At 36.8% G+C, this 25,262-nt stretch overlaps 1 protein-coding gene across 1 annotated transcript in view; it reads right to left on the minus strand.

Annotated features, from left to right (window-relative positions):
- Positions 1 to 456: 456 nt before the first annotated feature.
- Positions 457 to 25,262, minus strand: part of LOC145265531 (multiple inositol polyphosphate phosphatase 1-like) — a 28,192-nt gene continuing 3,386 nt past the window's right edge. Inside the window, exons 2-5 of the mRNA XM_080121459.1 lie at positions 24,181 to 24,946; positions 15,281 to 15,402; positions 7,622 to 7,737; positions 457 to 3,290 (exon numbers count right to left, since the gene is read on the minus strand). Coding sequence (XP_079977585.1) covers positions 2,828 to 3,290; positions 7,622 to 7,737; positions 15,281 to 15,402; positions 24,181 to 24,946 — 1,467 coding nt within the window. The 3' untranslated portion in view covers positions 457 to 2,827. The remainder of the gene's footprint in view (positions 3,291 to 7,621; positions 7,738 to 15,280; positions 15,403 to 24,180; positions 24,947 to 25,262) is intronic.

Here is a 25,262-nt window from a genome sequence, read left to right on the forward strand (position 1 = left end):
ATTTTTTAATCTGTTTTTTTTTTTTCACCCCAAACAAGGCACAGTACCAATAAGTCGTTAGGGAGCTACTATTTGGGACCATGAACAAAGCTTCTTTCTTAGAACTGCACGCCTGTGGAACTCTGTTCCGTTTGCCTGCTTCCCAGCTGACTACAACCTGGATGTCTTCAAGCCCAACGTAAACAAATTCCTGACGAACCGCCGCCTTAAGTAGACATTTTATTAAATCTCCACATTAACGTACTGTACTTACAATGACCCTTATCCCTGAGTGGCTTCCGGGCCTTGATAAGTGGTGACCACCTTGTAAAAAAAAAATAAAATAAAATAAAAAAAATAAAACAAAACATAAATGAGGATACCTGTCTGCACTTGGAGTTATGAAATTAACAATTTTCTTTTTTTTAAAAAAAATATTAATTTTATTCAAAATATATAAAATTATTCATTTATATCAGCAGTCAATTTCTTTTCTTTATTTGCAAATTTTCTGTCAGAAAAATAATCTTGTTTTAAAACTCAGATGATCTTTAAAAAAAACAAAAAAAACAAAAAAAAACAGTGATTGCTTTTCCTTTTCAATTTTTACTGCCTATAACCGTAACCTTTGTCTTTTTTCTATACTTATGCTTCCATCTTTCTGACTAACGGTGTCTCTCTATAACCTTTGCGTTCAGTTAATATTTAGAGTATCTTTCTAAGATTGGATCAAGTTTGAATATGAAATGCCCAGCTCCGAATGTGACATCACATGGCCATATATATATATATTTTTTAATCTGTTTATTTTTTTCACCCCAAACAAGGCACAGTACCACTAAGTCGTTAGGGAGCTACTATTTGGGATCAAATTTGCAGGGACACTATGTAGGGAGTTGAGCAGCAAGATGTCTGTTCACATTACACTGGAACTTCTGCATGTCAGAACAGTCAGAGAAGCAAGGAGCCTGAGAGGGAATTCCAAAGTCTAGCAGTTCGAGGGAAGGAGCTATTTGAGTAGAAAGCTTCCCAGCATCTACGGATCTCTACAATATGGGGGTGGGTGGGATTTTGCTTGTCAGGTTTGTTGGGGGCATTTATATTGAGGGAGCATCAGTGCTTTGATTTCTTTCGAGCACCTTCCATTAAAGTACTTGTAAAACAGGCACAGAGACTAGTGGCCAATGAACCCGTCCAGATGTGACAGCAATATTCCATGCATGGACAAATAGTGGCTTTATATAGAGATACAGGATATTCTCAGGTATGAGTAATTTTCTAGCACAGTAGAGGGAGCTTACCTTCTTCGCAGCATTCCTGGCAATTAGCTCAATGTATTTATTCCAATTCATATCTTTTAGATGATATAAAATGATCTATTTTTTGCTTAGATGGCATACTCAGGAATGAGCCGTATCAGGGTTGTGTATAGAGGATGGTGAACAGCATGTAAAATGGATGTCATGATGATTATGATGATGATGCTTATGATGATGAATTTTAATCACTTTTAAATACTGAAAATTAAAACATAAGTACTGTATATCATAATTCTTTTTCTAATTATCTTATATAAAATATTTGTCATCACTGTAGCCATGAAAAATTTAAAAGTGATTTTAAAAATAATTTCTGCTGAAAAATTAAAAATTGGCATTTTTACACAATACAAACCAAACTTTTAAACCCTGACCTAACCTAACCTGCACCTAATCCTAAACATACTCTAGCTTAGTCTAATTGATACTCTAGCTTAATCCTAATTGAGCTCTAAACTAACATTAACCTAATTCTAACCTAGCCTTAAACTAACCCTATCCTAACTATAACCTAGTGCTAAACTAACCCCTACCTAGCCTTAAACTAACCCAAGCTCACTGTAACTTAACCCTACACTAACCCTAACCTAGCTCTAAACTAACCATAAACTATTCTCTATATTTACAAATCTGCTATCAGATCATGTATAGAGTACTGTTGTCATATTTAGGCTGTTGAATCACTTTCTCATCGGAAGATTCTTGAAAATGTGCAGAAAAATATCTGTAATTTGATTGACCGCAAGTCTCCCTAACAGATATGATGTTGTTAATCTTTTCTATGGATACTATTATTTCATGTTGTTCTTCAGAATTGTCTGATCTATTCTCTGCTTCCTTTGTTTCAGCTCGTTTGACTCGTTGGTCCTAGTGGTCTTCGTTAGATCACTGTTTTGATACTTCATTCCAGCAACTTCTTTCCAAGAACTGCAATCTTGTCAAACCCTCTGACTGTTTCCCTCCTTTTCAAGACTAAGGTCAATAGGCATCTCCTGTCTTTTCAACAATTCTTGTTAACTCCTTACATTAAATGGCTTCATGCCTTGTCTGGAAGCGATTTCCATTAAAAAAAAACTACTTCTAATCTAATCCAACCCTAAACTAACCTTAACCTAGCTCAAAATTAACTCTAACTTAATCCTAACTTACATTTTAGACTTAGTTCAGAAAATTTTTTAATTTGGTTTACATTATATAGAAACAACTAAAATAATTTCTTCCCAGAACTAAACACAAACTAAATGTGTTTTTTTTAATCCTAAAATAGCCCTAAACTAACTCTAACCTTGCCCTAACCATAATTTAACTCTAAGCTAACCATGACCTAACCATAACTTAACCCTAACCCAGTCCTAATCTAACCCAAGTTTTAGTTCAGTTTGGTTCATATTGTGTAGAAGCACCTAAAAGTTTATAGATCACAGTCAAAAATTATGATGTCTTTTTTTTTTACTCCTAAACCAAATAAAAATTGTATTCTTAGAGGGAGGCACCACTATTTTAGCAAAGAACGCAAGCTGTTTTTCCTCTCATATCAACAACAGTCCATAATAAAATAATCCTGCCACTAAAACAAAAAACGTCCCGAAATGCAAAGACATAGTACACAGATGACACACTTCGTTGAAATCACAAGTCTCAATTTTGATATACTTGTCCATAAAGTCCAATAGGGAGCAGGTGCTCCCACAACCGGGGATTTCTAGAAGGCGTTCGTTCACATACATTTGTACGACATAATCCGCTGACCGTTCCATGTGAACAGTGTCATCGTCCCTCAATATGTAATTTCCATCTTGTGGCAGACAGTGATACGTGACGATGGCAATGTTTGCTGCAAATGGTAAAACATAACTAGATTTGAATTTCCGGTAAAGATGATCTTCAAAATTTCTGGCGTTTAATGGTTTGGTATCTTTGAAAAGCCCAAGGCTTGAATAGACAGGAGCCAGTGTCTCTCCATGACCGAATAGGAAATGACCCTTGATATAACTGAAAAAAGAAAAAAAAAATTATTTATTTTTTTAATGCATCACCATTTATCAAGCCTAAAAGCATTACAAGGGTAAGGGTTAATGAGCTAGATACATTGTCAGTTGGGTTATAGTCAGCTAACGTACTTCCTAACTTCTGGTGTAACTGCTACTGGAAACGGTGAGAAGGCAAACCAGTTCCTTCATTTTTTGTCTCTCATGCTTATATCTCCCCTGTGCATGTACTTTTTTAATTATGCTTTTCGGTTATAGTTACTTAACGTACTTCCTACCCTCCAGTGTGTCTGCTACCGGAAGCAGTGAAAAAGTAAATCAGTTCCTTCGCTTTTATTGTATTTCTATTGTAAAGTAGTTTATTGAAATAAAATATGAGAAAATGACATTATTGAAAAATCTATCTATCTATAAAAGTGAAATTGTCTGTGTGTGTGTGTGTGTGTGTGTTTGTGTGTGTGTGCACACGTTTCCCTATCAAACTACTCTGTCAATTTTCAGTTTACAGACTTGAGATTTGAGATAAGGGGTATTGAGATTTGGGTAATTTTTTTTTAATCGGTTTTCGGCCAGAAATGTGGCTGTCAAGGGATCAAAGTTCAATGATTTGACCTTTGAAAACTCTACCAAACTCCTCCGCCAATTTGGGGTCTAAACACTTGAAATTTTAAATGTAGGTTACTTGGATATGGATCAAACTTTTTCATTTGATTTGAGCCCAAAACAATAAATGTTAAGGAGTCAAAGTTAAAAAAAATATTTGACCTCTGCGGTCTCTACCAAATTACTCAGCCAATTTTTGGTCTAAACATTTGAAATTTTACATAAAGTGTATTCAGACATAGGGCAAGCTTCTTAATCGGTTTTTGACTGAAAATTTGGCTGCCAAGGGGTCAAAGTTAAAAAGATTTGACCTTTGCGGTGTCTAGCAAACTATTCAACCAATTTTGAGTCTAAACATTTGAAACTTTACATAAAGAGTATTCAGACATGCAGCAAACTTTTTCATCAGTTTTGGGGCGAAAATTTGGCTGCCAAGAGGTCAAAGTTGAAAGAGTTGACCGTTGCAAACTCTTTCAAACGATTCTATCAATTTTGGGTCTAAACACTTGAAATTTTAGATGTAGGTTACCTGGACATAAGTCAAACTTTATATATATATATATATATATATATATATATATATATATATATACAGTGATGATCATATTTATTGGCACGGTAAAATAAAAGTTAAATTTTGTCTAATAAATTCTAAAAAAGGGATTAAATTAAAGAAAATAACAAAGTATATTATGTATTTTTAACTGGCCTTTCCGATGCAGCAATCGGATTTTAGAAAAAATAAATAACAAAGGAACAATAAACATAATTGCAAAAAACCCTTGTTCAAAATTATTGGCACGATTTATTTAATAATCAATTGTATAGCCTTTGGCCTTGATTACCTTCCTCAGTCGCTTTTCATAGTTTACAACCAAGTTGTTGCACTCTTCAGTAGTAATTTTAGCCCACTCTTCCTGACAATAATCCTCCAATTGAATAAGATTCTTAGGCTTCCTTTGCATTACCCTCAATTTTAATGTTCTAAATAAATTTTCAATTGGATTAAGGTCTGGGCTTTGTGATGGCCACTCCAAAACATTAATATGATTGTCCTCAAGCCATTTCTTAGTCAGTTTAGCCGAATGCTTTGGGTCATTATCTTGCATGAACCACCAACGACGACCAAGTGAGAGCTCTTTAGCAGAGTCTTTCAGGTTTTCATCCAATATTTTAACATAATCTTCCTTTTTTATGCTACCTGTGACCTTAACAAGTCGCCCTGGTCCAGAGGTAGCAAAGGATCCCCAAAACATCAAACTGCCTCCACCGTGCTTCACTGTGGGTATGGTGTTCTTAGGCAGGAAAGCTTCGCCAGATTTTCTGTAAATATAAGACACTTTATTATGGCCAAATAACTCTATTTTCGTTTCGTCAGTCCATAGAACACGTTTCCAGAATGCAACATCTTTATCAATATGACGTTTTGCAAAGGCTAGCCTTGCTTTCAGGTGCATAGGCTTCAATAAGGGAGTCTTTCTCGGACGACATGCTTTTAAACCAGCTCTCTTCAAAACTCTACCAACTGTATGTCGAGATACATTCACTCCAGAGGTGCTCTGTTCATCAACAATCTCCCCAACAGAGATCCTTGGGTTTTGTTTTACTTGTCGAACAATTTTCCGTTCATCTCTTGGGGAAAGAATCCTTTTTCTCCCTCTACCCTCTAAACTCATAACGTGGCCTTGCGATTTGAACTTGTTTATTATGGCTCTAACAGTGGATTTGGGAAGGTTTAGCTTCTTTGAAATCTTATCATAGCCCTCCCCATTGGTATGGCATGCTACAACAAGCTTCCTGACGTCTTCGCTGTGTTCCTTAGTTTTAACCATGGCGATTGAAAATTATAATTTAGTCACTTATAATAGTTTAAATAAATCGCTATCTCAAAATTATCTGAAAAAAATTATTCACTGAATTAGCGTTAAACAAGCATAATATGGCTATAAAAAAGTTCAGAAAGCACGTAAACCGGAAATTGATTGATATTATACTGATACTAAAAGAAAAGCCGTGCCAATAATTTTGAACAAGGGTTTTTTGCAATTATGTTTGTTGTTCCTTTGTTATTTATTTTTTCTAAAATCCGATTGCTGCATCGGAAAGGCCAGTTAAAAATACATAATATACTTTGTTATTTTCTTTAATTTAATCCCTTTTTTAGAATTTATTAGACAAAATTTAACTTCTATTTTACCGTGCCAATAAATATGATCATCACTGTATATATATATATATATACCATAAATTTATGAACAGTACATAGGGCCCGAGCAAAGCCAGGCTGAACTGCTAGTATACAATAAAAATTAATATTAACCTATTTTTCAGATCATTCTTTTTTTAATTAATGTCCATTGAAAAGATTTTTTGGTCTTATTTTAATTAAGAATTATTGAAATTAGTTTTATTTTTTTTTTAAGAATTATCGAAAACACTTTCTAAAATCTTTTAAAACTATATGAAATTCTGAACTGAATTCTTTATTTAATCCATGGGAGGAAGGGTATATATTGTTCTCGTTACATCAGCCATGACCGAATAGCAGTGTTACTTTTTTATCTTTATTCTTATTTGTCATCGCTTGTAGTAAGGATTGAACCCTTAATCTTCATAAGACTATCACTTAAAACTGATTGTTAATCAACGTTATTATCCATTGCACCACGGGTCCATTCTGCATGGGTTCTTGAGTTTGATATAAAACTCCCAAGTTTGAAAGAAGGCTGGAGATTACATCAGCCGAATCCTGATCGGAAATGGAACACGTACATCAAATCTGTTGCTAAGATCATTGGAAAAATGGTAAGATCCTTCTACCGCTCCAGTAAATATCTCACTCCTGATGCAATTCTCTACCTATATAAAAGCCAGGCACGGCCAATGATGGAGTACTGTTGCCACATCTTGGGTAGGAGCTGCTAGAAGCAGTTTATCCTGCCTCGACAGAGTTCAAAATAAACTTTGTAACCTAGTGGGGGATGCCCTTTTCTCTTCCCTGCAACCTCTTTTCCACAGAATAGACGTTGTGAATCTGTCTCTGCTTTATCGTTATTTTCATGGCAAGTGCTCGTCTGAGCTTCAATCTATGGTCTCCCTTTGCCAAACTTTCACGTAAAACACTCGTCTAGCCAAAACCACTATCAAGAATTTCCCCCACTCTTTATCTGTGCCTAAACCTAAACGTATGTTCCATGTACAAAGCTTCTTTCTTAGAATTGCATGCCTGTGAAGCTCTCTTCCGTTTGCCTGCTTTCCATCTGACTACAATTTGATTGTCTTCAAGTCCAACGTAAACAAGTTCTGGATGAGCAGTCCTCCTAAGTAATCCAATTTACAAAATTTCCACTACTTACGATTACTGCACTATAATCTTATTGACTAATGTACACCAATTAACCCTTATCCTCGAGTGGCCTCTGGGCCTTACTAAGTGGTGACTTTTATGTAAAAACAAAAAAAAAAAGAAATCGTTGTGAAAACAACAATCAAGATTAGAATACAAACAATTTCTGCAAATAGTAAATCTATTTCGTACTTTATTTGTCTTCCTATCCCCTTTCTTAACGGCCGCAGTTCGACCATGGTACCACATTGTTAATTCTAATGGTTTGGATTTTTTATTTAAGCTTTTATCACAATTGTTACAACAAAGACTGACTCCTCTGTCACCCTCTTGACTAACCTCTCCTTCCATTCTATCTCAAGACCAAACTTTTTGAAAGCACTTACTCTTTGCCCATCCTGTGAGCCTTCACCGAAGAGTCTATGCTGTGCAGAAGGTCTTTCATGATTGGACAGCTCTGCTCATAATTCACCTTATAGCCGTAAGCGTTTATCCAATATTGCTGGAGGAAAAGAACAAGAAGAAAAATCATGAAAAGAATTATGAAAAGTACTAACCTTCATTAGCTTCTCTCCTGATGCGTACGCGTATAACTCATTGTACTTGTTAGTGTAACTTGCATGTCATTTTGTCTCTGCTCTCATTAAGTTTACAGCAAACACAAGGCATCTATCTGATTTTCTTTCTTACAAACAAAAGAAAGTAATTGCCATTTGTAACATAGCCACTAGAGCTTTATATTATTATTATCATTATTATTATTATTATTATTATTATTATTATTATTATTAATTATTATTATTATTATTAAATTATTTATTATTATTTATTGGAATCTATCGAATTTTTGCGGTCGTTAACAAAATTCGACTTTAGTATAACAAAGTGAAAGAAATGGAAAAAGGTAGAAAATAAAGGCATACAAGAAAGAGCAACAAATGGTTGTCCTGTTCTGATTCAGTTCGGTTTTATTAACATAGAAGGGCTAGCTGCTTTTATGTCCCTAAGCAGGGTTAACAACATTAACCAAGGTAACACAAATTAAAATAACAAACACAATTGAAAATCATAGAAAGGTTGCAAAAAAATGTCCTTGAAAAAATGTTGGAAACAACAAAAAGGAGAATTATCTTTTTTTCTTTACAAGTCCTTTGCAAAGCTAAGACGATATGGGTGGGCTGGGGAGGGGCAAACGAACAAGAAATAAAAAAGTTACATACATTAAAATTCCTTTTGGGTTTGTATTACTGTACACATAGATTCCAAAAAGTTGTCAAAAAACAAATGTATAACAAATAAATGTTATCAAAGGCAAGATAAGTTACTTTTCTACCAAACTGGATATATTTTTCGTGTTTTTTATTCAATGTAACATGTTTATTCAGCTCGAAAACCATACAGTGTTTACCAATGTATTGGAAGATTCAAAATGGCGTCTGAATCCCTCTTTAACACGGTAAGTTTGGGAAAAGGTGTTATAAATACAAAACTGAATAAAATACTGTTAAAAACTCACTCAATATATGTTACCATGACATAGCTTGACATATATTCGGTGGGTTTTTAATAGTATTTTTTCTAGTTTATTATTTATAACACCTTTTCCCAAATTTACCGTGTTAAAGAGGGAGTCAGACGCCATCTTGAATTTTCCAATACATCGGTAAACACTGTATGGTTTTCGAGCTGAATAAACATGTTACATTGAATAAAAACACGAAAAATATATCCAGTTTGGTAGAAAAGTAACTTATCTTGCCTTTGATAACATTTATTTATTATATATTTGTTTTTTGACAAATTTTTCGAATCTATGTGTACAGTAATACAAACCCTTCCTTTTTTTTTTTTGTTTAGCCCTTTTTTTTTCTTTCTTTTTTTAACGAAATCTCTCTCGGGTCTTGTGCAAGAGTTTTCCTTTTCACATCCTTCTTCGACAGTTTTCTCCTCAATTTCTCTTCCTCAAAATGGTTCCTCTGAATCTTCTGGAATTTTCCTTTCCAAAGGGTATTTAACCGAATGAATTCACTTTCATGCTATTTAATTGAAGGTCCCCTTTCGAAGGATAGTTTTAAAACACTGTTAATTCCACCCTTGGGTAAGGCCTTTAGCCTTTTAATTAAAGGGGAATGATATGTTGAAGTTTTAATGGAGCACCTAACGTCGTGTCAGGTCGGCGAGGTAGTCGTTCTAGGTACTGACGAAATTGTAGTAACTGGAATTGGAGGAAGGGGATGAGGAAATTGGGGGAAGGGGGCGTGCAAAGGTCCCTTGAGTACATTGTCATTAAAACACCCACTTTTCCCACACATGAAAACATACAAGATCCGGATAGCTAATCCTGACAGTGGCAACCTGCTGACCTCGCCCCACCTCTGCCCAGCTTCATAGTAAAAGAGTTAAAAAGGAATAAAAATTCTCAAAAATCCTTTAATCTTTATAGTTGTTGTTTCACCACGTTTTGGCCAACTATTCCTCTGGCCTTCTTCAGGTGGTTAATGCTGTGTCTCTTAACTGTATCCTTAGTAATTACTGCCTTCCATAGTTGTCGTCTCACCACGTTTTGGTCAACTGATCCTCTGACCGGCTTGGACAGGATTGAAATTACTATCTTCGGACAATGCTCACCTGGAACGATAGAGATTCAACACCTCTATCCACTGCGCCACAGGCCCCGTAGCAGTAGCAGCAGTAGCCACATGTCACATATGCAAATGACCAAGTGAGTGCTTGAAGTGACGTAACAGTGAAGGGAACATGTGGACAGCAAATAATGGCAAACACATGTGGATGGCAAGCGACGGGAATGCATGTGGGTGGCAGAGGACAGGCAAGAGGACTAGCTAGCAGCATGAGAGAATTTTTAAAGCACATGTTCTTGATACGGCAGAATTTTTGTTAAGCACATGTCGGTACAAGAGGAACTGTAAAAAACAAGATGCAGGTGTTGTTTGGAAAGTACCATTAATAAATGCCTTTTGTTAAAGCTGAAAAAAAAAAGCCTGAGTTGAATTTATTTCTTTTGTTTGTTTGTTCAAAACTGTCTCAAACATAACGTGTTGGGTCTGAGTTTTAAAATGTAATGACACCACGTTACATGACAGTGCTTATAGACTGGAAAAAGCACATGCCGGCGTGAGATGGGTGTGTGGCCTGTGGCAGTGAGAGATTTTTAAGTCCGTGTCTCAAGACAACAGGGTTTTGTTAACTACATGGTAGATGAGACTTAAAACAATATGCAATGTGCTGTCGGAAAGCACAAGTAATAAATACTTTTTGTTAAAACTGAAAAAAAAAAAGCCAAATCAAATTTCTTTCTTTTGTTTACATCCTTGCGACTGTCTCAGACACAATGTGTTGGGTCCAAGAGTTAAAATGTAACAAGCACATTACAATTAACCAACTTGTTATGTCTGTAATAACATCTTTGGCATTATTGAATGGTCAGAAAAGGACTTTAACAGATCAGATGCTAAAACAAAGAAAATGCCCAGACTGTAGAGAGTGACATACAGACTCCAGTGTTCAGAGATGCAGGAGATATGGGTCTCTCAGAAATTGACCATCAGCATCATGCTACTATTGTGAGCACTGGAAAATATCTGATGAGCTCCCAGAATCCAAACTTTATGAGGTTACATCAACATCAAGAAACAAGAGCTAGCAGAACAACTGCCATCATGGAACTGGTCAAACATTTTGGACAAGACTGTCTTACCGAATCAAAAAACAAGTCCACTACAGAAATGAGTAACCAAAAAATGCAACAAGATCTTCTATTGTAAAAAAATTGGAAGAATAGACCAAACAAGAGTGTGCCAAGTATTTTCTGGATGAACTGACCCAGGAATATATAAATAAGGAATATCTCAAGTTTAATATCGAATGCAGTAACAAGTCATGGGAACATGTTTACCAGAAAAAACAGTTGGAAATAAGTCATACACCATCCACTGGTTAAAAAGAGGATCAGAAGATGATGATAATAACTGCTTTTAAAATGATTAATGGTTTTATCAATAACACGTAGAAGTAGAAAGTGTGTGAGCCACATAACATCCAGTTGTAAGGATATGAAAGCTCTCTCCTTATTTTCTCTTTCACACTTCTCTCTCCCTCTCTCTCACACACACACACACATGTATATATGCCGGAGAACGGCTATTATAGAATGCGACACAATGGAATGTGTAAATGTCTCCACTGCACCATCTGTAAAAAGTTTAATATCGAATGCAGTAACAAGTCATGGGAATATGTTTACCAGAAAAAACAGTTGGGAGTAAGTCATACACCATCCACTTTGATTATGTAATTCCTACAGCTACGTACCTAGGAAAACGGAGCCATAAAACCTGACATAGTGATAAGGGCAAAGAATGAGAAAGAAGCAACCTTAGTAGAAGTTAGTGTCCCCCAATGATGCTGGGTTAAACCGAGCTGAGAGGGAGAAAATAACAAAATACCAAAGTCTTATGGGGGGAAGAATTGCTGTTTTTTTCATTAGAGTCCATCTTACCTTATTGTTACCTGATTTTTTTTTTTACCTTAATTAGCATTTTATTTTTTAGCTCTTTACATCAAGTGACTTCATACCTTGTCTGGGGCAATTTAAAAAACAAATGAAGCAGCATATCAACTCTTATTAATGAAGATGAAAACAGAAGAAATACGTAGTTTTTATTGCACTTGGTCGTAAGAATGGCTATTATACAATGCGACGCAATGAAATGTGTAAATATCTCCACTGGATCATCACACATAAACACACACATACACACACATATACACAAACACACACACATACAAACACACACACATATATACACAAACACACACACACACACATATATACACAAACACACACACGTGTATATATGCCGGAGAACGGCTATTATACAATGCGTCACAATGAAATGTGTAAATGTCTCCACTGCACCATCTGTAAAAAGTTTAATATCGAATGCAGTAACAAGTAATGGAAATATGTTTACCAGAAAAAACAGTTGGAAATAAGTCATACACCATCCACTTTGATTATGTAATTCCTACAGCTACGTACCTAGGAAAAAGGAGCTATCAAACCTGACATAGTGATATTGGACAAGAATGAGAAAGAAGCAACCATAGTAGAAGTTAGTGTCCCCCAATGATGCTCAGTTAAACAGAGCTGAGAGGGAGAAGATAGCAAAATACCAAAGTCTTATGGGGGGAAGAATTGCTGTTTTCTTCATTAGTCTATCTAACCCTTATTGTTATCAATGGAAAAAGTGGGAGAAAGTTATAAAGGGAGAGCAGCCATTCTTGTAATAGAAAAATGACCCACCAACAGATGGCAAAAGAAATGGATCATCACACACAAACACACACATACACACATACAAACACACACATATACACAAACACATATACACACATATATACATTCTTGTAATAGAAATTGATGCAAACAACGATGGCAAAAGAAATAACTCTATCATAGGTAAAAAAAAAATTATCCAATTGCTTTAAATGTAGTTGCCAGAAGCAATAATGGGACCCAGATGCCGACACAATCATGTTGGCACACCGGTTTTCGCCAGATCACCAAAGTTAAGCAATGTTGAACCTGGGCAGTACCAGATGGGTGACCATTTGGGAAGGCTAGACGCTGTATGTACCTTCTGGGAAGGTTGGACATGCAGTCAGCACCCTCACTCCGTAAAAAGAACTCCGTCGCTAGAAAAGCATCAACAAAAGTTGTAGATGGCCTATGCCCCTTAGGGGTTCAAGGCTATGGATGGATGGATGGATGGATGGATGGAGATGCCGTAGTGCTCCTTACATTTATAGTGTCTTTCTTCAAACTACTAACCTTTAGAATTTACTCCCTGTTCCCTGTTCCTCTGTGCCCACATACAGAAATTTAAATGTAATGTAAACAAAAATCTCACTGCACAGCTCCTCACTTAGGGTTCCCCCTAAAAAATCTGGCTTGATATTCTTGGTAGTCTTTTATATCTCAGTGGTCAATGTGTCTTGGTGGTGGTGGTGGTGGTGGTATTATTATAATAATAATAATAATAATTATAATAATAATAATAATAATAATAATAATAATTAGCAGTATCAATCCAGTCAGATAATCTTTGAATTGTAAAGAATTCCAGTTAAAAAAAAATGATACCATTAATCTGTAGAGGTGGAATCAAACCCAAGACGCTCAGTTACGAGACCAAAGTGGTCTTGGTGTCACACCCCCATAGAAGTAGACTCGCCTGTTTGCATGAGAGGCGAGAGCAGGCTACTTAAACAAGACATTCACGGCAATTAGAGTTCTCAAATATACGTCGTATTGCTGATACTTTACATGGCGTCGCCGACATTAGAAACCTGCTACAAACAGGGCCCGAAATACTGGGAGAATGGTCCACCGCTGATACAGATCAACACCAGCCCAAAACATCCGACACTCTGCCAGAACAGATGGAGGTTGATGACACAGCATCCCCTGGGATGATGGAGGTTGAGGATGATCAACCGGTGCATCATAGCAGAAGGGTGACGCGACCACCCAGGAACCTATCCCCACAGACATGGGGCACATCACACGGCTACTCCAGAGCCTCAAAACATTGGACCACAACGCAAGAATCTTGTGGCTCCGGAAGGGGGAGGACGTATAGAGGTGGAATCGAATCCAAGACACTCATTTACAAGAGTGGAGTGGTCTTGGCATCACACTCTTATAGAAGTAGACTCGCCCACTTGCATAAGAGGTGAGAGCGGGTTACTTAAACAAGACATTCACGGCAACAAGGGTTCTCAAATATACATCGTCTTGCTGATACTTTGCATAATCAAGTCAGGACTAACAGACAAAAAGTCATAACTAATTATAAATATAATCGTCCAAATATTTGTGATCATACCCATATGGCAAAAAAATATGGCAGCATTCTAAATTAAATTATTTTACCTACTCTTATGATATTAAAATTAGTAGAAAAAAATAGTTTAGTATTCAATGTAAAAACATAAATCTTTATCTGAAATTATAAAGCAATGTAAATTTATGCTTCTGCCTAGGTGACTATTGAAAATTATTTGCATTTTAACAATCTTCCCATCCAGAATAAGTATTTTTTGAAAGAAACTCAAGTGAAATACATACATGTACCAAAATATGCTGCAAAGATAACAAGGAAGAAATGGCTAGTCAGAATCAAATATCAATCAGTCAGATTCGATGCTATTTATGGATAAAGTAAAAAAATCTTGTTGATTTATACATTATTTTTATTGGAATTCTTTTGGGATGCGTAATTTGTATATTTATTTATTTGCAGACTGTTATCCTCATCTTTGTGGTTGTTGTTTCACCATGTCTCGGGCAACTATTCCTCTGACCTTCTTCAAGAGACCCAGAATTCCTATCCCATCACAGTTAACCACCTGAAGAAGGCCAGAGGAATAGTTGCCCGAAACGTGATGAAACAACAACAACTATGAAGATGAGGATAATAGTTGGTTGCTTGTTTTTGTTTTACGGCATATCAACCTTTTTCAGATTATTTAATGCCGAATCTAGTTATTTTGAGGAACTATTTTTAATGGAGTATATTTGTTTCTGAAGTCGGATTCTATTTAACCCATAGTTGGGACCCTAACAGGTACTACCACTCTGGGTCAGAGTGGACCTGGGAGCAATGGCAATTAAAGGGTGGCTTCACACTCCCCAAGGCCCGCAAGCTGGGGCCTCACCATCGGATATAGTTTTAGGTCATATTCAGGACCGAGGATAATAGTGCAAATAAATTCATAAATAATCATTGATTTAATTTTATGCATATGTAGCGTTGCCCAGAGCAAAAGTGTAATATATTTCTATTCAAACTTCTATTTCCTTACCTCTTTCTATCCATGCCAAAAATGTTGCAACAGAGATAAATAAAGATCTGGCCAGAAAAAGGTTAGTTTGAGAATCAGTTTCTGAATTCTAGAATCTTTTAGCTTCCTAGCACATGCCAGCATACAAAACAAATATTAAACCGAAATTTACCAACCTTAATGTCCGATAGGTATTCAAAAGTGCGAGTGTCCTTCTTGTCTAGTAATCGGCACCAATCTGAACTGTTTAGCAAGCACTGTTCGAACGCACACAAAATGTACATCACACGGACGTCACCTGAATTGAGGAAAAGTGTGATTAAAAGACGTCACTTGGCACACCTGGTTTTTGGCAGAGATAAACATAAAAATGAAATACAGTAAAACAGATTTTGAATCATATAAAATTCAAACACCCTTAGGCAAGGTGTTTGCTTCCCACCCATCATTGTTATGGAGCAGAGGTATAACATATAACACAAAGATGAAAGTTACATTTTTAATCTATATTTTAATACCTCAGTACCTTTAACATATGTACATACGTGTATCATAGTTTCCAGATTATAAATTATTCGATCGGGAGATCCTGTTTATTATTAGTGTGGCAACAAGGACACTTTGCCGATGTAAGACAACAGATGCATAGTGTTGCAATATTTTTGAATTGGCGGATATGATTAAAGGAAATTGGAAGGTTCTACTTATAGACACTGGCAATAGGAACTGACCAATCAGATGGAGCCATGTTTTACTAGCAACCAATCAGAAACTGACATTGCTCTATGAAAATATTGGATTTTTAGAATTCTTGCACATATTTTTTTTTTGTGTCCATACAAGAAAGATCTTTGCTTTTTGTCTGCTAAATTTTACAGCTGAAAACCTCGGCTACCGCTCGAGAACTCTGTTTCATCTCTAGCACTTGTACAGATTAATTACCCATCGGAAACTCTTCTGAAATTAAACATGGCTTTTAATTCAAAACTTAGGATGCCCATCATTATATACAAAGGGATTTGGTGGATGTATTAGCCGGCATAATCACATTGACACACCTGTTCTCAACCAAAGTTAAACAACATTGAGCCTGGTCAGTACTAAATGGGTGACTATTTGGGAACACCAGGTGCTGTATGTGTTCTCTGCTTATCCTGGATTGTTTCTAGTTGTAGATTTCTCCTTACCACTGGATAGAAGGCAATAACATACTACGAAAATTAAATTAGTATATAGATACGCTAATTTAATGTTCGTAGTATGTTATCATTTTCTATCCTCCTTTTTTAATAAATCGGATCCCCCAATGTCGTTTTTGAGTCATACATGAAACTAAAATATATCTTCTTGGTCTTCTGGCTAGGATCCAAGGGTAGTATCTGTTCTGTCTAAAGATGGTATAATGATATTGTGGGGTTTTCATTTGCGCCGAGTGTCCATACAATGAAAATATGTCACAGACTCCTATAAGGATATTGGAGATAAACCATAATAACCAGATATAGTCTGACACTACATTAACCAGATTACTTAGATAAATACTTTTACAGTTTTAACAAAAGGGCTACAACAATATCGCAGGGGTTTCTATTCATGCTGAATGTCCACAGAATACTCAGCAGCAATATATTATATATGAACAATGTTGCTGTGGAGTTTCCACAGGTCCCGCTAGTAGATGTTTTAATTTTCATTCAATTTATTTTAGTAAAGATATATAAAAGAAATAAAAAATGAGTCTCTATATCTAGGAGGGTTATCAACTCGGATTAAAAGGAGGGGGGGGGGCTCCCATCCCCCAGTGGTTCAGTATCAAGATATATTGTTGTGTAGTACATTAACAGGGACTCATAATACAGACATAACGATAGTGATGATGAGGGAGAGAAGATATTTATATTACAGTTCTTTTAACACATATTAGAGGAGAGGGTGATATAATGCACAGTTCTTAACACAGACGAGGGGAGATACATAATCTTCAAAGGGTTACACAATGTTCATTATAAGATGATAAACGCAATTACCTTTCGTTTGTGATGAAGGATGTGACACAAGACAACAGTTAATGATGACTTCTTTATTCATCTGATCGGCCGGTCGATGACGTCAGGAATTCCGCTTGTATCTACATGCTTAATCTTCTACCCTTCGCTTCTAAGGGACTCTACACTGACTATGTCAACTCTTGGCTGATCAACTCTCTGACTGACTAACTAACTCTTAGATCCTATATTAAGAATCTCCCTTTGTCTATGACGTCAGAAGTGTGTTTTCAAACGTGACTAATTTTCACGTGGCTTAACATATGTCTGTCCAAAACACACTTTTGGCAAACAAAATAATCCTCAATTATACTCTAACCTACTTTTTAATAATATATTTTTAATTTGCATTGCTCATTCTTTTAGCTGACATTTTTAACATTCCGATTTCTAAACGAATGGACAATAAACTCTTTTTCCGATATAAACAATATTTAACTATTCTAATAGAATTTAACAATAGAATAAATTTCTAATTTTCCATTTCTTAACCTTGCTTACAAGGTTCGAGTCCTGGCTTATCCTAATCTCATTTTCACTTATCTAATATTCTTCTTATTTACATGGGAAGGGGGCAGCCCTTTTCCATGTAACAGTATAAATCAGTAGGACAAGTTTTATATCAGAAAGATCTGCGGGTCCACCACATCAAGAGGAGTAATCCCACACTTGTATACTATGTAAGGTATTTCTGCATTCCGGCATAGATAGATAAGAAACATTAAGTTTCTACTTAGAATAAGTAGACATATCGGGTTTGTATTACTATACAGATAGATTCGAAAAAGTTGTCAAAAAAACAAATATATAACAAATAAATGTTATCAAAAGTAAGATAAGTTATTTTTCTACTTAACTGGATACGTTTTTAGTCATTTTATTTAATGTAACATGTTTATTTAAAATGGCGCCCGACTCTCTGTTGAACACGGTAAGTTTGGGAAAATGAGTTAAAAATAAAAAACTTATACAAAATACTGTTAGAAACTTGCTCAATATGTTACTGTGATATTCGGTGTGTTTCTAACAGTATTTTATATAGTTTTTTATTTTTACTCATTTTCCCAAACTTACTGTGTTAAACAGAGAGTCGGGTGCCATTTTAAATTTTGCAATACATCCGTAAACATTGTATGTTTTTCTAGCTGAATAAACATGTTACATTAAATAAAAACACTAAAAAATTATCCAGTTAGGTAGAAAAGTAACTTATCTTGCCTTTAATAACATTTATTTGTTATATATTTGTTTACTGACAACTTTTTTCGAATCTATGTGTATAGTAATACAAACCCAACATGTCTATTCCAAAATAAAGTAAATTGAAGATAGGTTTCCCGCTCATAATAGGTAAACAGGGGAAAAATTTAAATCAGGGGAGCATAACAATTTGCTTTTACTTATTCATTCCTGTTCACCAAGCTCCAGCCCCTGTCCCATTGCCACAATGTTGCATCCCTGTACTTATTTTATATGTAATTCAATGAAAGTTACTCTGACGAACTTGCTACACTGGTGTCCTCTCAACCTGAATACACGACCAACTCAACAATAAGCTAAATTCTATCCTTTCGCTGTAGAAGTACGCAGATGCCATCAGGTTTCTTAAATAGCTTCTTTCCTCGAACTGCTAACCTTTAGAACTCCTTCTCTGTTCTGTTTCTCTGACTGTGTTCACATGCAGAATATTAAATGTAATGTGAACAAACATCTCACTGCAAAACTCCTCACTTAGGGTGCCCCCTAAAATCTGACTTCTAATTCTTGGTAGATCTTTAATGTTTCAGTGATCAATGTGCCTTGTTTGAAATAAAAAACAAGTGAAGCATGCATGGTCCCCCGTGAGTGCACAGTGAACGAGGCATAAAAAAAAATGACTAAGTTCAGCATTTACCCCCTCCCCTCATTTAGCCCCCAAAGTCTCCAGGGGACGTCAAATCATATGAAAATGAAGAAACGGTGCAGTTTTAGGCCTTAACATATGTAAATTTGAGTTCTGCACCATGTAAAAAAAGAAATGACTAAGTCCTTCACCCCCCACACACTATTTAGTATCAAAAGTCCCAAAGGCGTTAACATATTTAAATTTGAGTTCAGCACCATGCAAAACTGCTAAATAGACATACACAGAAAATTTGGGACAAATATGGTAAAAATAGTCCCAAAAATGAAGTGTTTTTATTAGCCCTAAAAGAGCCCCTGGGGCACGCTCAAGAGTTATCGCAAAGTATAGACAAACAAAATTATATAGAAATCAGTTAGTTACAACTTTTCAGAAAGTTTTATAAAAATCAAAGCCTAATTAATAAGCACAAAAGTGTCGATTTTAGCCATTTTAACCTGAAAGGCACTCCCTAGTGGCAACCAGAGTTTTCTTGGAAAATCCGTTCTGTTACTTTTTTTACTCATATCATGATTAATGTTTGTGTAAAATTTAAAAACTTCCAAGGTGTAGTTATTGAGAAAAGTGCGGACGAACGGACAAATGGACAAACGGACAAGGGTGAATTTACAGGTCCACCCTCCTTTTGCTGAGGGACCAAAAAATGTGAACATGAATTGGCCTATGAAAAGCAATCAGATGAAATATGAAGATAATTAAAATATTGATTTCTAATTTTATTTTATTAATTTTTTGATATGTTATCATTATGACTGATATCAGTCATAATGATAACATACCAAAAAAAAAAAAAAAAATTACATCTGCTTAAAAAACAGATAACATACAATTAACCATACTGAAACCAGCACCCTCTTAGTTTCATAAATATTATGTTTCTAAGAACTTATAAATAGTTGATGGATTTAATTATAAATTTAATCATAATAAGTTAAAAATTATACCCTCTAGGGTTCTCTGATAATTAAATTATCTTTATACTTCTTAGAGGGTTTATAGGTGCTTTTTATACCTTGGTATTTCAAAGCCTAATGCTTCTCATCAGAAGAAGAGAAAAGGAGCTAGGTTACATATAAGGGAATGCAACATGTAGCTTATAGTGCACTATGAAGGAGATATTTGGAGGGAAATTTTAAGATATCTGAAAATTTTCTTAATATGCATAGGCTCCACCTTAAATGTTGAGCTTTTTTTTATCTTGATAAGTCTTAATTTAAAGAATCTTTCATTATTTCTTTAATCCCCTTATATATATATATATATATATATATATATATATATATATATATATATATATATATATATATATATATATACTAGCCTGGGTGTCCGGCGTTGCCTGGATGTTTGGAGGTATGTGTTGAGCAAAAAAAAATAAATAAATAAAAAATAGAGTGATAGGAGGCAGGAAGGCTCGAACCCGTACTGTGAAGGAGGAAAAGAATGTGAAGAAAAAATGTGACGTCTTTGCCGTTGCATCCATTATTGAACTGGAAGTGGCGAAGGTTTAAATTAAGGCTAGTTAATCGAAAAGAAGGGATGCCTTTTGAAAATATCGGTAAACAAGCGACCCCTCCTTGTAGAAAAGTACCCAGTTGAGAGTGAAGTAAATTATGTTTTAGCCAATTTTTTTTATATTTGTCGTCCGAAGGGCCTAGCTTCAAAACGATACTAATCTTGTGAAAATCCGTTGCCGCTGTTGAAAGTTTTAGGCAATCATACAAACATACATACATACATGCATGCATTTAAACGGAGATCGGTAGGTGAGAGGGCCAGTGAATATGGTGGATGAGGCAGAGTCTCGTTGCCCAATTTGTTCAGCTTCTGCAGGGTCACTTGAGCAACATGTGGGCAAGCGTTGTCATGGAGGAGAATTGATCTCTTCATATTGACCAATCTCAAGCACATATGTTGGAGTTTCTGGTGCATTTTGTCAATTTGTTGGCAGTACTTCTCTGTTGTAATCATTTCGCCCGGATTCAAGAAGCTGTGATGGATGAGACCGGCTGCAGACCACCAAACAGTCACCATAACCTTTTTTTGGTGAAATTTCGACTTTGGGAAGTGTTGTGGAGCTTCCCTGGCACCCAACCACTGTGCCGAACATCGCTGGTTGTCATAGAGGATCCACTTTTCATCACACGTCACAATCCGGTTGAGAAATGGGTTGATTTTGATTCACAGAAGAGTGTACCTATTTACAATGCCTCCCCACGGGACAGAGTTAGACACCAGGGTCGTTTTTTAATGTGGAGAAAAGGAACAAAAATAAAAATTGTCTCAGTCGTGAAGGATTTCTTTTCCACTGACAGAGAACAAGAAATTGAAGTGTAGCATCTGAAGAACAGATGGTATTTATTTGCTCCCCCACCGAGCAAATTAGGCACAAGGCCGATTTTTAATGTGAGGAGTGAAGGGGAAATGGGGACCAACTCCCCGGGGAGTAGGGGAGTTGGATAGTGACAATTGGTATGAAGGGTTGCCCCTACATTGACCAAGGTCTTATATGTGAGGTTGCCCACACATATGGTCTTTGCTCGCAGTATCTGCCGGAACAGACGGTATTTATTTGCTCCCCCACTGAGCAAATTAGGCACAAGGCCGATTTTTAATGTGAGGAGTGAAGGGGAAATGGGGACCAACTCCCCGGGGAGTAGGGGAGCTGGATAGTGACAATTGGTATGAAGGGTTGCCCCTACATTGACCAAGGTCTTATATGTAGGGTTGCCCCCACATATGGTCTTTGCTTGCAGTATCTGCCGGAACAGATGGTATTTATTTGCTCCCCCACCGAGCAAATTAGGCACAAGGCCAATTTTTAATGTGAAGAGTGAAGGGAGGGGGAAGGGAAAAAGGGGACCAGCTCCCGAGAGGTGGGAAATGGGAGCTGGTTAAAGGTCAGGCATGTGGGGTTGCCCCCACATCTGGTCTTTGCTAGTCATAGCTAGTCTCAGCTTGCAGTATCTGCCGGAACAGATGGTATTTATTTGCTCCCCCACCGAGCAAATTAGGCACAAGGCCAATTTTTAATGTGAGGAGTGAAGGGAGGGGGAAGGGGAAAAGGGGACCAGCTCCCGAGAGGTGGGAAATGGGAGCCGGTTAAAGGTCAGGCATGTGGGGTTGCCCCCACAGCTGGTCTTTGCTAGTCATAGCTAGTCATAGTTTGCAGTATCTGCCGGAACAGATGGTATTTATTTGCTCCCCCACCGAGCAAATTAGGCACAAGGCCGATTTTTAATGTGAGGAGTGAAGGGAGGGGGAAGGGAAAAAGGGGACCAGCTCTCAAGAGGTGGGAAATGGGAGCCGGTTAAAGGTCAGGCATGTGGGGCCGCCCCCACATCTGGTCCTTGCTAGTCATAGCTGGTCTTTGCTAGTCATAGCTTGCAGTATCTGCCGGAACAGATGGTATTTATTTGCTCCCCCACCGAGCAAATTAGGCACAAGGCCGATTTTTAATGTGAGGAGTGAAGGGAGAGGGAAGGGGAAAAGGGGACCAGCTCCCGAGAGGTGGGAAATGGGAGCTGGTTAAAGGTCAGACATGTGGGGTTGCCCCCACATCTGGTCTTTGCTAGTCATAGCTAGTCATAGCTTGCAGTATCTGCCGGAACAGATGGTATTTATCTGCTCCCCCGCTGAGCAAATTAGGCACAAGGCCGTTTTTAATGTGAGGTAAAAACCAGCTCCCCTCAAAGTAGGCAAAAAGGGGGCACTCTGGTTACCAAAAATAATAATTGTCCCAGTATAGAGGGTTTCCCCTCCATTGACTTGTACAAATTATCTTAAGTGCAGCATCTGCCGGAACAGATACTACACTTTGATCTTGTCCCGAAGGCCAAGGTTCTGATTCACAGAAGAGTGTAGAAGACAACCAAAATGACAATTTTTTTTATTATCATTCAATTTATGCGGCAACCATTCATCCAACTTTTTTGACTTCCCTATTTGTTTTAAATGACGAACGACTGTTGAGTTGTCGATCCCAAGTTCAACAACAACTTCTCGTGTGGTTTTTTGAGGATCAGCTTTCAAATGTTCGTTATCAACCGCAGTTGGCTGGCCGCGACCGTCTTCATCTAAATGATATAACAATAAGTAATTCAAAGGGTTCAATAATTTGCAATAAATATTTATTTACCTGAATGTAAATAGTATATTTCTTCAAATATTTTCGGGGGCATCCCCTATTTTCAAGAAGTAACAAAAGTACATCAACTCTCTATGCTGCCGAAAAAACAAAAATTAATTAATTAAAGAGTGTACAGTTGTCAATTGGATAATATACTAATCATTAGTAATGGAGATTCGGTAAATTTGTTAAGTGGAACGGCTCATCAAGAACTTGTTTATGTTAGACTTGAATTGCCTTCAAGTCCAACGTAAACAAGTTCTTGATGAGCTGTTCCACTTAACAAATTGTATTAACATATTGTAGTCAGCTGGAAAAGCAGGCAAACAGAAGAGAGTTCCACAGGTGTGCAGTTCTACGAAAGAAACTTTGTTCATGGAATCTACAGTTAGGTTTAGGCACAGATAAAGAGTGGGGGAAATTATTAATAGTGTTTTCAGCTAGATGCGTGTTCATAAAAGTTTGGCGAGGGGGGGACCATAGAGGCGAGCTCAGACAAGCACTTGCCATGAAAATAATGCTAAAGCAGAGACAGACTCGCAACATCTCTTCTGTGAGAAAGCGGTTGCCGGGAAGAGAAAAGGGCATCTTCTACTAGGCCACGGAGTCTATTTTGAACTATCAAGGCAAGATAAGTCCTTTCTAGCAGCTCTTGCCCAGATGTGGTAACAGTACTCCATCCTTGGACATATCTGGCTCTTATATAGGTAGAGAATTGCATCAGCGGTGAGATATCTACTGGATGAATACAAGGATCCCACCATTTTTCCAGCAACCTTGGCAAAGGATTTGATGTATTGGTTTTAGATGCATTAAAAGTAACCAGCCACTTCTTTCCCCATTGTACCATGTGCTCAAGAGCAGAGGAGAGGGAATCAGAGAGAACTTGGTCATTTACTATCTTTGATGTGCTACAATAGATGGTAGTGTCGTCAGCATAAATGTCTATGCATGATGTAAGGATGTGATTTGGAAGATCATTCAGTTTTCAATACTCACCTGAATCAAAGAAATTGTCTTTGACTTTGAATTTCTGGTTGACCTTTTTGACGACTTTGCCAATTTCATTCCCATTCAAGAAATCGTAATATTGTAACATTGCTCTCCAATTCTGCTTAACCTCTCTTTGGTATTTGGTGCAGTAGTCATAAAATCGCAACAGCGTATTATTGTATGATGACTTCACCTGTCTATTAAAGTCGTCGACGTTGAAATGGTGCATCTTCAAGTAATCTTTCATGCCATCCCCAAATGCTTTCATGCTGTCAACACAGCGCTGTTTCGTAGACGAGACCATTCGAATCGGCTGCAATCTTTGATTTTTAAAGAAGACGTTTTCAAACGCTGCCAGGAAATGATGTGCATTCTGAATGTGTTCGAATTTCCCAAGTTCTATTAACTGCCCCTCCTTGGATTCTACAAATGGACTCTTCCAAAATTTCAAATGTTCAGTGATAGCACTGAAAGATTTGATTTTGCGCAATTTCTGTTGTATGCTGGCCATGTGTCTTGTATCACGAAGACCAGGGTTCCTGGCGCCATGACGGAGTATGGTGTAGACATGCATGGCGGTGCAGTTTTGGTTTCGGTATTGAACTCTGTCATGCAGTTTGGGTGGATTGTGAAAGAAGTCGTTTTTAGGAGGCAGCCAACCATATGCTGTTTTGGTTGCAAATACTGGTTTTTCTTTCTTGAAAGATTCTTCATGACTGCACCCAACAGCACACAATAAGGGAAGCAAAAGAAGAAACTCTGAAAACACCATCTGTAAAATAAAAAAAGAAGAGAAAATGCATTTTTACAAAATAATAGACAATCTGCATAACCCATTGGGTCACAGTTACTATCATCTATTATATAAATCTCACCTGTCAGTTTAAATGTATGTATGTATGTATGTTTGTATCTCTGCCTAAAACTTCTATTATATAAAAGCAAAAATGTGTGGGCGTGCGCGTGTGTGTGTGTATGTGCTTTTTTGTATGTCCAGCAAAGGCTTGGGGGGGGGGCGCTCGGTGGGGAGGGGTTACCACGTCTTAGAACTTTTTATATACTCCCTAGATTACAATATCTCTGATTTA

The sequence above is a fragment of the Euprymna scolopes genome, chromosome 40, assembly GCF_053919585.1.
Source record: "Euprymna scolopes isolate OS-2025 chromosome 40, ASM5391958v1, whole genome shotgun sequence".
NCBI classification, from domain to species: domain Eukaryota; kingdom Metazoa; phylum Mollusca; class Cephalopoda; order Sepiida; family Sepiolidae; genus Euprymna; species Euprymna scolopes.